The sequence below is a fragment of the Aphelocoma coerulescens genome, assembly GCF_041296385.1.
Source record: "Aphelocoma coerulescens isolate FSJ_1873_10779 chromosome Z unlocalized genomic scaffold, UR_Acoe_1.0 ChrZ, whole genome shotgun sequence".
Classification (NCBI taxonomy): domain Eukaryota; kingdom Metazoa; phylum Chordata; class Aves; order Passeriformes; family Corvidae; genus Aphelocoma; species Aphelocoma coerulescens.
The window spans coordinates 70,637,256-70,651,392 of NW_027184085.1; the positions used below are offsets into that span (position 1 = coordinate 70,637,256).

At 43.7% G+C, this 14,137-nt stretch overlaps 1 protein-coding gene across 5 annotated transcripts in view; it reads right to left on the bottom strand.

Annotated features, from left to right (window-relative positions):
* Positions 1–5,449: 5,449 nt before the first annotated feature.
* XRCC4 (X-ray repair cross complementing 4) overlaps positions 5,450–14,137 on the bottom strand; it is a 146,638-nt gene continuing 137,950 nt past the window's right edge. For all 5 annotated transcript variants that reach the window (XM_069002258.1, XM_069002257.1, XM_069002255.1 and 2 more), the window contains one exon: positions 5,450–6,169. In XM_069002258.1, coding sequence (XP_068858359.1) covers positions 6,064–6,169 — 106 coding nt within the window. In that variant the 3' untranslated portion in view covers positions 5,450–6,063. The remainder of the gene's footprint in view (positions 6,170–14,137) is intronic.

A 14,137-nucleotide genomic window follows, 5' to 3' on the forward strand; every position in this document is an offset into this window, starting at 1 on the left:
CTCTGTGGTGGGAAGGATGGTGTCATGAAGCTGAAGCAGAGGCAGACACAGGGAGCAGGACCAGGGTTTTGTCTCCACCAGCTGTGCTGACACCACAAGGAGCTGCTCAGGACCAGACCCTGGGCTGTTCTTTTCCCACAGACCTGCCACTATTTTGAAATAGTTTGCCATTAATTTGAAATTAATGTGGTCAGCCAGGCAAGCCTTGAACATGACCGGTTGAATCAAAGCTGAGCTCAGACAGACTGAAAAAAATGGAGTGCAGGAATGCCTCCAACTCACAAGTAGAAAAGATCCACAGCAGAGTGAATTTTAACTTTTACTTTTCCTGGGTCTAGGATCACTGCAGGTTCCTGGGCAGAGGAGATGGGGATGGCCTGACCCGAGCAGAAAGCTGGTGCTGCTGGTTGCTGAGCTTCCTCCACTCCTACGTGAACAAATTCATGGTTAACGGGAGGGTAAAGGGCTTGCTCACCCTCAGTCAGGGGTGATGGTTGCTGCCTGACCAGGGACTGCCAGCAGGGTACCAGCAAGGGTGAAGATCTTCTCCCCTCCACAGGACGGGAATTAACCACGTGCTCTTTGTGTGGAAATGCTGCCAGAGAATATTGTCAATACTTGCCTTCCTAATATAGCAAGAATGCAAAACCTTGAGCACAGTATTTCACATTTGGCATCTTTTTAATTACTGTTTAATGCAAGAATTCCTGTGCTCCTCTGCCTCCTTATTTCTTTGCCGCATAAAAAGCTCTCCCAGTGTCTTTGTAAACTTGAGGTGAACCACTTTGCTGCTCTCCAGCCATGGCAACAGTGGCTACCTGGTCATCGCCCAACCACCCACAAGCTTCAATATTTTCCATCTAAATCCCCTCAGAATGCTCAGGGGGACAGGCAGGAGTATCACAGGCAGGAGTATCCCCTGGGAGCACACCCTCCCACCTCAGGGGAGGCAGGATGAAGACACCCAGCTTTTCCTGGCTGCCAAAGCACTCAGGGTGACAGTCTCAGGCTGAACATCTCCATCCACACATTTTAACCCAGCCCAGGGAGTTCTCCACTCAGATCCTTCAGAGGCAGCAGCTCCCCATGACTTGGGACACCACATTAGGTTGAGTTCCAGCCCACATTGGGTTCCTGGGCTGTCCTTGCTGGGCTTGTGAATAGTCCTGTAAATGTATTTTACTGCCTTTCCCTGTTTCACATGGATATGAGTCTGGAAGACAGACTATCTCCAGCCTTTTCTGCTTAAAACTCTGGCTTTTGGTTAAAATTGAGTTTTAACATCATCCTTCAACTTCCTTGGAAGCCAAAGAGGACCTCGCAACATCTCAGAAACTTCTACACGAGGAAATTGGGGTAGGTGTTTAAACTGATTAAACCCAGGGCTCAGCCCTGGTCTCTCAACCAATGGGAATCAGAACCACGCACTGGAAATGAGATGCAGGACTTCAAAGCCATAATTAATTAAGCAGGAAAGGAAGGACAGTGTGGTATTACATCATTTAGTCTGAGCAACATAGCTGCTACATGCTGTACTGATGGTTATTTACTGGATACTACAGTAAGAACTGCATAAAACCAGATATTTAAATATGTACCTTCATGCCCTTCACAGAGTGGATGTGTACCTTTGGACACGAATTTTCCCATGAAATATTCCTCTCAGACTCTCTCAGATAAACAACAGCTCTGTGTGTAGGAGGAAGATAGTAAGGGCAGCATTTTTCAGCTTCAGTGTTAATAGTGGTTTAATGTGTTTGTTTCCTGACCAGGAAGGGAATTCCAGCAAGGAGCCACTGGTTTGATTCCCAAAAAGCTGAGGCTCACAAGAAAACCTTTACAGCAACCTGGGGAAGATGATCTTCAGAGTCCTCTTCCAACCTCACTTGTCCAGTGACCCTGTGAGGCTGCAGGAATGACAGCAAAACTTTCCTGGGTTAAATATTTCTGTAAAAGGAAAACAGAGCCATAAAAAAACCCAAATCAGAGATGTATTTCCTTCCCAAGGAGGAACCTGAAAGTAGAATGGTCATCCTTTTAATCCAGGGCTTGCACAAACATCACTGTGGATGACATTAGAATTCAGGAGAAAAACAAAAAAAAGGGGAAAAAAGTGATTTCCAGTTCCTGTTGTCACCTCTGCCCAGTGGGACAGCATGGAATTCAAGACCAGACAGCATCAGGCTTACCAGATCCACATCTTCCACAGGTTTCGCTGCAGTTCCTGCATTTTATGCCAATGCCTCTGGTGCAAATGCTGAATGAGACTGACCCCAAGACTCATCCCCAAGGACCTCCAAAAACAATGTTCCTCCAGCTCAGTTTTTCCCTTCTTAGAAGTGTTGGCCTTCAAAAACACAGAGACTTTAAATTTCCTACCAGTAGCAGATGAATACTGATGACTTTTATGATGTGAACTGATTCTGGAGTGTAATTATAACAGCAGGAAAACGGTCAGCAAAGGATGAAAATTCAGATATTGACCAATATTATATGGCAAAAAAGGTGAGATGGAGGATGACAAAACACCAAGAGGAAATTTAGGAGAAGGATTTTAGGAGAACACAGACTTTGTGAAGAATAAAATAGAGCAGGAAAACATTTAGTAGGAAAGTGGGACTCGCCTCTGCTGAGAGGATTGATGGTTGATCCTCAGTAGCATAACCAGCTCCTGGGCATTTTTCTCAATTAGGACTGCTCAAAAGAAGTTCAAACATATCACCTTCAGTCTCCAAGCAGCCTGGACATGCTTTTATTGCCTTGTTTTCCTTGCACTTTGACTTCACTGTTCCCATATTTTATTTTTCCCAGAAAAACAGGAAAAAAAAAAAAAATAGAAACTTTGCCTTAAACATTTATCAGCACCTGAATCCCCATGTGTAAAGACATTTCTTTCCTCAAGCACCTCCAGGCTGATGGATCAAACTGCAGCAGCTGTCAGAGCCAGCTACACTACACCAAATATTTCCAGAGAATCACATTTATACACACAGTCATTTATACATCACAGGTACAAAGAGAGGAAGAATCCAACACACACAGACACACACATGAGTGTCTGCTTCGGGGAATAATAGTGAGAAAGTAGTTAAAATAGTGATACAGGTTGTCAAAACATTATCTCAAAATCAAACTAACATTATCATCCCAAAGGCAATGCTTTATGCAGCACTTTCTCAAGAATTGAGGGTTTGTGGGTTTTTTTTGGTCCAGAACTTTCTTTTTTCTCTCTTGAAAATAAATATTTTTGAGCTGTGCTTTTCGAAGTTTGCTGGATAAAGTCAGACCTCAAATAACAAACTGTTTTGCATGAAAGCATACATACTGTTTAAGTAGTTACATTAAAGGTATAAAACTCTAGATGAGTCCAAACCTTTACTGAAAACATGGTTTTTCCTTCTGTAAAACAACTGCATGTTTTATCTTCCCCAAAAAACACAGTTTAAAGTAGTGGGAAAAAAATTACCTGGGAAATAATCTGGATCAATACCAAGGAGAAGTGCTAACAAAGGATCTTTGAAATTTGAGCTGTGATTCCTAATTTTGGTAAATTTCCCGCCTTGAAAAACCCATTTCTGGGCACTTTTCTCCATTTTGTCTCCTATCATTTTGGGTAGGGGAGTAGCAACTGAATGATGTGACATCTCCCCAGCAGTTTCACTGGCACACCTGGAAAACGTGGTCTGACAACCACTGAGCTAGAGAATCCTGCTCACAAAACAAGTCTAAGTTTGTTAGATCTGCTGAAGAAGAGGGGTGAATGGGGTAAGGATTAAACCCAGAACCGCTCATGGAGGGATGGCAAAGACCTGGGCTTTTCTCAGAGACAGCCAAGCAACATCTTAATTCGGTAGGTCTCCAAAAAATATATTATGAGGCATTACCACTGAGTTCCCTTCCCAAAGATCACAGGTTAATTTGAAATAGACTTCACCTGGCTTGGCCAATTGGACCACTGGGAGGAAAGAGTTTAAAGACAAGGCAGATATCCCCACTTCTCTCACAAACAAATGCACTTCCTGAGGAAGTTTCACTGATTTCCTGCAGTTTCTGCAATACTACCTCTGCTCTCACACAATGAAAGACTCACACAGATCTGAACTGATTTTGAGGCTGGCGGGTTTTTCCCCTTCAAACTCGACTGGAAAATAGAAACTCATCAGAAAAACAGCTGTTTCTCAAATAAACCTTCAGGAAGGAGGATTTCACCACGACTTCCCACACGGCTGAGGACACTGACACATTGTCAGGGGAGAAGAGGTGTCTGTGTGTGTGCCAACAGCCTCAGCTGGGTGGGAGCTGGCTCTGCACCACGGCCTCCCTCCGTCCCCAGACAGCACTGCTGAGCTCACACACCCCAAGGTGTGTGTCCCCCAGCACGTCATTCTCTGCTCAGCTCCTGGCCCGACTCTACAAACCTCAAAAATACAAACAAACAAACAAACAAAAAAAAAAAACCAAAAAAAACCACCAAAAAAAGGAGAGAAAAGAATAAACACTCTGACAGACTTTACCACACATGCCAATGGCATGTAACATTTCCTATTTGCACAACAACGTTTTGCTATTGGAAACCCAACAGCTTCCTGAGAGTGGGGAGTTCTGTGGGATGTTCAGCTCCATTTACCTCCATTTTCTGCTGCAGGCACAATTAAGCCAAGCTCTGGCACTCCGGGTGAAGTCATGGAACATTTTCACTTTAAAACTGAAACCATATACAAGCTTTTGCTGAAAGCATTGTCAGATCAGCACTGGAAGATTTTAAATCAGGCCGTGCCTATGAATGGGTGCATGAATGGCTCTTTTGTAGCCCTGTCACTTCTCAGGCACAAAGCCTTTTTAGCAAGCAAAATATTTTGGCCATTCTTATTTTTGCTGTGTGATTTATAACACTGTCCCAAAGCCCTTTGTGAATTTAAAATGCTGTGACCCTGTTTTTTCAGAGAGGAATGCTTAAATATAATATTCCCAGATCCTCGTGTTCTTGTGTGAAGCCTGCAAATACTGACAGGGATGCTTTTAATTGAATATAGGATGGAATTCTGGCAGAATCAGAGCCATTTCAGAAACATCAAGTATTTTAGCAAACAGCTTTGCAAGCCATGGAGCACACAAGATTTCAAAGACCGACTTCAGTGGGATTCCTTCTGCAGAGAGAACCGGGTCCTTCTGTCTTAAACAAGAACTGATTCAGGCTCTGAGAACTGCAGAGCAGGAACCTGAGGTCAAAGTTCAGCTCTTCATTTTGACCACTGAAGGTAAGTGCATGTGAACTTTGTCCTTGGTGAAGCCTTAAATCTAAATGAATGCAAGAGTTTGGGGCAAGACAAGCTCAGGCATCAACACACTTTGGTAACTCCTGCCTTCACTCATAATGTCTAACAAATAAAGACAAATTTGATGTATTTTTAGAATGCATTTTATTTTACTTTTTTTTAGAAATCTCCTTAAAGGAAAAAGCTGAAGTATCAAAAATGACAATTTTAAACGCTGTGGGTTTCTACAGAAAGTTAAAATAGAGTCAATGTCAACTTTAGTAGCACTTTACTCCCAAAAGCAAGAATACCTTATAATGCATAGAACCTTCAAGTAAAAGACATTTCTTTGTATGCTTTGACTCAGAAGAGACCATTCTAAACTCACACCTGCACCTCAAACAAAGCTGGAGATTATTTATCCAGACCATGCCTGGGCTGAGCTGGGAAAGGTTAAGCACAGAGGTAGTTTAGAATCTCTTTATGCCTGGTATGTGGGAAAGGATTGGTCCTGAACACAATCAGGGGCCGTGAGGATGCAAAAACACGTCAACAGTGCTCTCCCTTCCCACATGCAGGTGATAGAAGGTCCACACAGAGGCTAAACTCAACTTTTAGACCACCACAGACCAGGTGTAGCAGGCCAAGGGTCTGCAAACTCACAGTGCAGAGTGGGAGAAGCGCAGTGCGGGAGGGTTTGGAGCCTCAGAGCAAAGGTTCTGGCTTCACTCTATGAAAAAAAGCCTTTCAGTTTATAGCCTATCCCTGCTGGAAGTGCCAGTGTCCCCGTTCCCCAGCCCACGCGTGGCTACATGTCCTCGAAGAGGTCCTCTGGCTCACAGGAGTTTTCCAGCGTCTCCAGATCCCAATCCGGGCAGTGCTGCCCCGGCGTCGTCTGCGAGGCCAGGCCAGGCCTGGAAACAAAAAGCAAAGGGATGTGAGACAGATTTGGAGACAGATACAAGCAATCCCAACATATTTTGGTTTTGTTCAGGTTACATCTAAGAGGAAAGTGGTTTCTGTGAGACCTAACCACTCACTGAGGAGGCAGTGGCAAAGCAAGCAGACAAAATTCAGTTTACAAATGTCGCAGCTTTGAATTTTTTTAGTTAGGATTTTTTTGAACACCTTGAGAATGACCATTTCACCCACAATTTCCACACAGAGAGCTAGAAGAGCAGCACAGATGCAGAAATCATGCTAAGAGACCATGTTCCCTATTTCTGCTCTCTCTCCAAGACACAATTCCAGTAAAGACAGCTCTGCCCTTGTCCCACTTCAGACTCCTCAGGCCCTTGGAGGCTCAGACTTCTGAACATTCTGTGTTTCCTGAATCTGGGGAATGAGTTTCATTTCATCCTCCTTGTGCTCGGGGGCAGTCAGCAAAAGCCCAGTAAATGCTGACTCTTGGATGCTGCCCACTTCCCAAGAGCTCTCCAGTATTCAGAAGGGTTTCCTCACCACTCTATCTTCCACTCCAGTTCTGCAAACCCCTCTAAATTCAATGTATTGCTGTATTCACATCATGATTACTTTCTCTGAAACTGTAACAAGCTTTCCCTGAGAACTCTTCCTAAACGTTCTTCTTCAAGCCAGAATAAATTGTGCCCAAGCACTTGCTATATTCCTTTTGCAGTGACATCTTTATATCCCTTTTGGCATGCAGTGACACCTAAACAGATATTTGCCTCACCAAAAGTCACTGGGATTAACTGTGAAACAGACCTGCAAGGCTTGGACCCTTCACCAATGACCTCAGAGCATCCCACACTGCTCTGGTGGCTAGAAATCAACTTATTTAAAAATAAAATACAGGCACCATGCCCCAGCAGAGTTAGCAAGTTCAGTCACTGAAGGTGTGCAGTTCTTTTACCCTTGTGGGTCTATCTCCAGTGAGAACAACATGTGTGAACCACACAGTGTGGAGCCACACTCTGATCATTTAAATAATTCTGAAAGGTCTCATTAGCAAATAAATTAGGCTGTGGAGGCCTTTGGAGGATATCTCAGGTATGGACTTTTTTTTTTTTTTTTTTTTTGAGCATGTGCTCATTTATTATTCAGGCATATAAGAATTAAAAGACTTCTGAGACCCCCACATTTGTTGGCTGTGAGGTTTCAGCTATTCCAGCATTTTCTGATTTGGACAAAGAAGCCTGGCAGGGCTCAGGCAACGACAACAACCATTCCATCCCCACTGGCTAAAATAACAGTTTTCAACACCATCCATGAGATCACATCTTTAAGCCAAGCCACTGTTGAGTTGTCACATTGCACAGTGAGAACTATTAAGCTTCTGTGTCCTTGTAGCAACATGGTCCTCATTTAATCTCCGAAAGCTGCAGCACTGAATGCACCCAACCCCGCTTGCAGAGCAGAGGCATCAGGCTCTTCACACAGAGCTCATCAGCAACTTAGTTTTGGTGTTAAGACTTGGTGATTCCCATTTGCATGGCAATTACTCACTGAATGCCAACAGCCTGCTTTGTGCTGTGGAATTATTTTGGATCTGGGATTCTCAGAGAGGTTGTGTCTCCATATCCTGATGCATAACTGAGTTAATTTCTTTAAATTGCAGCGAGTTGTACAGCCCTCTCTTGCCAAAAAGCCTGTAAGTAAGGCATTCTTCCTAAAAGTTTATTCTTCTGTTGGATCTCTTTTTGAAGTCCTGCCTTTTGGTAAACTTAAACTCCATTAACACATCTGGAGAACTGCTGACTATAAGAGATCATTTCATATTTCCTGACATTTAGTTCATAAATTAAGACAGAAGACCAGACCCACAGCTGGTGTGAATCACTGGAGCACTAATAATGTCAGTGGAGCTCTGCTGACTTACACCAGCTGAGATTCTGGCCCCAGATCTGGAAGAAAGTGGTTACATGACTTGATATTTCTTTCCAGAGCTGAGCAGGAGCCGTGAGGAGCAGAAGACACGCAAGGCTTTCATTACCCAAGAGCACAGGAACTCAGAGCCATCAGGGTGATGGCTCTGCACAAGCTGTACAAAAAAACCCTTTCTTTTCTGGAAAGATGAAGTGTCCTTGCACTTTGCCATGCCTCTAGAGCACAGTGTGGTTATGACCCTACCCAAGCTTTTGTCCTGGAGCAACTCTCATGGGATTTGGAAAGAGAAAAACCCTTGCAAACCAATGTAATGGAAAGGTTTCCCAAGAAACTTGAGTAATCCAGGACTGTGCCCTTGAACCACTACATTATCTTCCACATTTTTTAGTAATTAACATAATTAGTTCCAACCATAAGCCGGCGTGTACCAACGGAGGGGATCTCAGCTCTCACCATCTGAATTCCTCTGTGTCTACGTCTTTCCCCAGCTTGGCTTAACGGCTCCCTGCTTCATTTTGACATGAATATCAATGAAGGCTTAATACCATGAGTAGATAATAACAGAGGATAAAACCTGACATACACTTTCTTCACTATCATAAAAATAGGTGGCAGCAGCAGCTCGTAGACAGAGAATTTACTGCAGCATTAACATAGGAACCTCAAATTTTTGAGGCCCCTCAAAGCCTGACTAAAACTCATGGCTACAGCTAAAAACTCTTGGCCTTGAATAACCAATGCCTTGTGGTGCTCCCACTGGGAGAAGTCCTGACTGCCAACGGCTACTGGGCAAAAAGAGGGAAGTTAACCATAAAAAGAAAAAGGAATGGTGTCATGGAGGAGGGGGAAGAGCCTTTCACATGAAGTGATGCAGTGAGACCACCCCGTGCAGGCAGAGCTCTTTAAAATGGGAGTATTAATAATGTGGGTAGGCTAAATGGAAGCTACATGTGATTAAAAATGGGATGGTGCTCCCCCTTAGAGATATGCTAGAGTGACTACGAGGTAAATTATAAAGGCATTTTTCTTTTTAATTCCATGTAGAATGGAAAAAGAAAACAAAATGTTTCACATATTGGCAGTACTAACAGTATTCAGCCTCCAGATATAGTTTTTGCTGGCATTTATTCCTAGAAATGATATGAAAGCATGCCCATATACTTCTAAATGATCCTGCAAAATGTAAATGTAAGTCTTGAAGAACTTGCTGGATGCAATCAGCTTCTTGAAATTAAGAGCTGAGGGACTTTTCCCTAAGTTAGTGAGGAAACTGAGATTTTTTCTGCCGATTTCAGTCATCTGAAGGGAGCAGTGGTGTCAGAGATCAACAGAGCCCAATCCACACCTGGCTCCAAGACAAATTCATAGAAACTAGAGAAAAATACTCAGGAAATAGCTGAATAGGATGATTCCTGAGACATCCATGCGTGGCATTTCCCTAAGCTCAGTGTGTTGAGCAAGTCTAGTCTTGGTTGAGGTCACCAGACAGACAATGACAACAACGACAACAAAAACAAGAACAACAACAATAATAATAATAATCATCATCATCATCATCATCTTGTTCAATTATGCAGTTAATGAAGAATATTTTCAATGCAGCAACCACAAAGGTAATGTTCAACCAGGGAACCAAACGTTCCTTAAAAAGCTTCTGCCTCTGGCTGGAGGCCAACCTGCCACTGCACCTGCATCCATCACCACCTCTGCACAGCAGGGTAAGCCTGGAATTCCCTCAAGAAAACACAACTTAAGGCAAAACTTCAAAACCTAGGATGATTTTAAATATTATCTTCAGCTCCTGCGAGTGACACTCTTCATTCTCTAGGACCAGGAACCATCGAACGTGGCAGGAATTTTTTTTTATACTTGTGCAAGTTGTGTGGGTTTTTTTAGTTTACTCATCTTTGGAATCCTCCAGAGGGAGGAAAGTGACCTTGGAATCCCTCAAATATCACAGAAATTGACACACTGACTGCAGCAAGAGCAAGCCCACAAACAAATCTGCCCTGTTGAGAAGATAACTCATATACATCTCTGAGTGGCATCACTTTTAACATCTGATCTAATTTCCAATAACTGGTCTAGCTCAGACCTCAACACTTCTATTCATCCACTGCATTTATTTAGTCCTACGAAACAGAAACTTTTTTAAGGACTTGTATCCTTTGAGTTGCAAATTCCCAATTAACTTCAGCTGGCATTGGTGCAGGTCCTTATGTACAGGGAATATTCTGGTTTAGCAATATAAATACAGCCTTGGATCTTTCCATCCGATCAAACATGCTTACAGATGCTTACTAACAAAGATCTACTTAAGAAATGTAATAATAGATGTCACTTACAAGGAAAAAGCCTAAACCATGTTTGTTTTAGACAAGTGGCACACATTTCTGTGGCTCATTTCCACTTAAAGTCCTTCCTGCTTAAATAAACTAGACCACATGCACTCCGAGGAACACACCAGCACCACTGCCTTCACTGGGGGAAAAACACAAATCTCTTAATCACAGCTACAAAAGTGGAGAGTAAAGGAAAAACTTGGTTTGTTCAGGAATTTTTTCAAGGCCTTTCATAAATCCAGCGCATTGCAAATCTATTGGCAAATGCTGGGAGATATTTCTCATAGTCATTAAGCACTATTTATCACATATACATTTATATAACACCAGCCCTGGGTAAACTGTGTCATAATCCTGCTCCAGGCTGTCAGATCCTGGGGCTGCCTGGTCTCCCTAACCCTTTCCTGCCCCTCAGGGTGATCACAGGCAGTGCCTGGAGACCTCAGAGGGCAAATAAAAAACCCTGGATCGATTTCCTGTGTAGGGAATGAGTGTCTCTTCGTCCCTGAAGGCAGAAGGGGTCGAGGTGTCTGTTGCAGCACTGGGGTGTGGAAGGATGGGGTTTTCCACCCTAAAATCAGGTGACTACACACAGCAGCTACAACTGAAAGCCACGCTGAAATGAATAACAAAAGTAAGAGTATTTAACTGAGTATTTAACTGGAGAAAAACACAAATTACTCCAAAGTAAGTCTGTGCTTGCAGAGCCTCCTGAACCACGGGCTCAGCCTCCAGCTCTCTGGGGCCCACCCTCTGCACTGACTGCTGACGAATGGAACCCCCCACCCCACAAATTAATAACATTTAAATTATTCTGAAAGAAAAAATGGACTAGTTCAGCATCTGCATGATGAAAATTTCGCTCTTAATACCAGACTGGGGTACTCTGATTTAAGAGAATTCATGGACTCAACACAAAAAAAAAGAGCTTTTAAAAACCCCTATGACTGAATCAAGCACATTCTTTCTCCCTGCTGAACAATTTGTACACCTGGGCACCACCAGGAGCCTATTACTGCCCAGATCACCTGTTATCCACAGATCTGCTCAGCAGGTTTTGGATCGTTCACTTTAATCAGCTTATTGCAGAAAACCACTTTAGATCAGTAGAGCATGTGGGTATCACTCATGTAGGTGTTTTCTAATGACAAAATGCACTTAGAGAAATAGAGCAGCGGCAGTTCTTAATAAATCTGGGAGCAGTGGCTTGGATAAACAGGGAGCAGGATTCAATTTACAAGCTAAGGTAGAGCAGATGAAGTATAGCAAGCTTTTTCCCCCTGTCTAATAGGTTTCTATTGAATATAAAATTGTTTTCAGAACTGAGAACTGTGCTTTCCTCTCTGCTGCCTCTTAACTCCCATTCAACCTCTCCCTGTGTTCCTCCCCAGCCACAGATCTGAATTCATTCATACTTTTCTGAAATGAGATCAAAGCTTTGATAGTTAAGATCAAACAATCGCCTACAGTGACACCTGTGAGAGCTGAAACCTGTTCAAACAAACAGGAGGGGAATAAAAAACCCCAAAAACCAAAAAGAAGGGGACACAGCACATTCAGACCAAACACACAAGTTCATTACTTGTTGGGTAAATGCTACAAAAGAGGCTGGAGAATGAGATTTTTAAGAAAGGTTGCACCATCTCCAAATGAACAACACCACCTCAGCTAAACAAAAGGATGGGACTGGCCCTAGGTATTCCTTCTGTGATAATTTTTATAAAATGAGGGGTTTTCTTCTTAATAAGCCTTTTATTCTTGTAAATGGCCACAGCCACAGAAACCAGGGACTCCCAGGCTGGGATGCCAACCCTGCTCCAGAGGTGGAAAGGAGCCCAGAAAGGCCACCAGTCTCTGCATAACAAGCCACCCGTGTCCTCTTGAGAAAGGAACTGAGCCGAACGACGGAGCTACGAGACACAAACTAACGAGGTGAAATTTTAAACAGAGATTTCTGATTTCCACCTTCCCACAGATCAAGGCACCGCTTCAGGGAACCCATGCACCACACGTCCCCTCTACCAGATGCTCCTTCTCAGGCTCCAAGCTTTCAGAGATGCTTAATCAGGAACTTAAGAAGAGGTCTTGGATAAAACTGAGGCCTTTGAGGCTGAAGTATCAGGCTCGCCAGGAGCATTAACCCCCATGCAGCCACAGGAAGGTGTGACACTGGTGTCCCACAGCCACTCTGCTCTCCCAGCCTGCTCAGCACCTGCACTGGATACCTGAGAGCTCCATTCCACACGTGGTGTTAGCTGAAAAAACACTCGGCGATTTTGGGTCCCCGCGTTGGGGCAGAATCAGCACCTTCCTGCAAGGGGGAAAGAGGCTGTGCCAGACAGGCTAAAAAAAGGGAATTAAGGGATGACCTACCAGCTGTCCACAGTGTGAGAACAGCTGTTCTTGGGTCAACTCAACGCTGCCCAGAGCCCCTTGTCCAGGTGCTCTCCCAGCCTCCAGCCCTGGGCAGCTCGGAGGCTCGCTGGGTTGCCTTTGGTGTATTCAGCAACTTTCAGTGCATTTCTCTTTCACAGCGTGGCCCTGTGTCCTCTCAAGGCCGTGGAAACTTCCCACGGTCTTGAAGACACCCCACACATAAAGTATAGGAATAGAAAAACCACAGCAAAAAGCACAGGATACAGTGAGAAGGGGCAGAAACGTGACAAAATTGATTAGATACCAGTGCACAGTGATTTTCTTCACACAGCTGACTCAACTCCAGCCCAAGCCAGATTTTTACCTTCAGTTCTGACATATTAGTACAAACCTAAAGCATCCCCAGAAAATTCTCTTGCGCTGCTCCAGTTCAAAGCAGCATCCAAACCACAAACATTGTACAGTTTTAATCCACAGAGAACCTTGAAAACGGTCCCAGTGCTGCACCACCACTGAAAAATTCAGACAGTTTGCCTTTCTGTTGAGTTTCAGCACAGTGCTGTGAAGGAATGTTTCATCTTACATTAAAAGCATTAGGAGAAAAGGGAATGCCACGCAGGTGGGCAACTGGGACTTTATTAGGAGAAGGCAGGTGTCAATCAGAGTAGAGTAATGGTTCACATATGAAACAGGTGCTGCTGCCTGGATAAAACAACCCAGAAATACCACTGGAAATGGAACTGCACCTGGATCTTGAGGCGTTGGTAACAAGTCCACTCAGTGGTTTATCCACCCAGTGGTACTGGGAAAAAGGGAAAGAGAAATGCACATTTTCAAGTGAGCCTCCTCACCTGATGTCTCAACTGTTTTCTTTCCAGGGGAAAAGGAATTAGAATCAATAGTAGGTTCATGGCCCAAAAGCACAGGGAAGACACCGTCTGCTGCTAATTAAGATTGTGACAGTTTGAGCATTCTGAATCCTGATTCTGTCTGAAATGAGGATCTTTGCAAAGGGGAGAGAGGAAAGGAAGGTGAAAGAGCAAGGCACAGGAATTCCCGTCTAAAAGAGCAGATCATGGCCTGGGATAAAATCTGGTGTTCAGAATGGGCAGTTCAGAGAGTACAGAGAGATGCAAACCATTTAAAAGACCTAGTTGTTCAAAAAGCCTTTTTTTGCACTTATTTTTAAGCACTATTATAAATAAAAATGGTTGCTTGAAAAGTCTCCCAATAAATCTGGCAGACCAAAGACATTCCTGGTATCATTAGGGGGGAAAAAAATCAGAATTCAGTCTGAAGCACAGGTTTTCAGTTTGA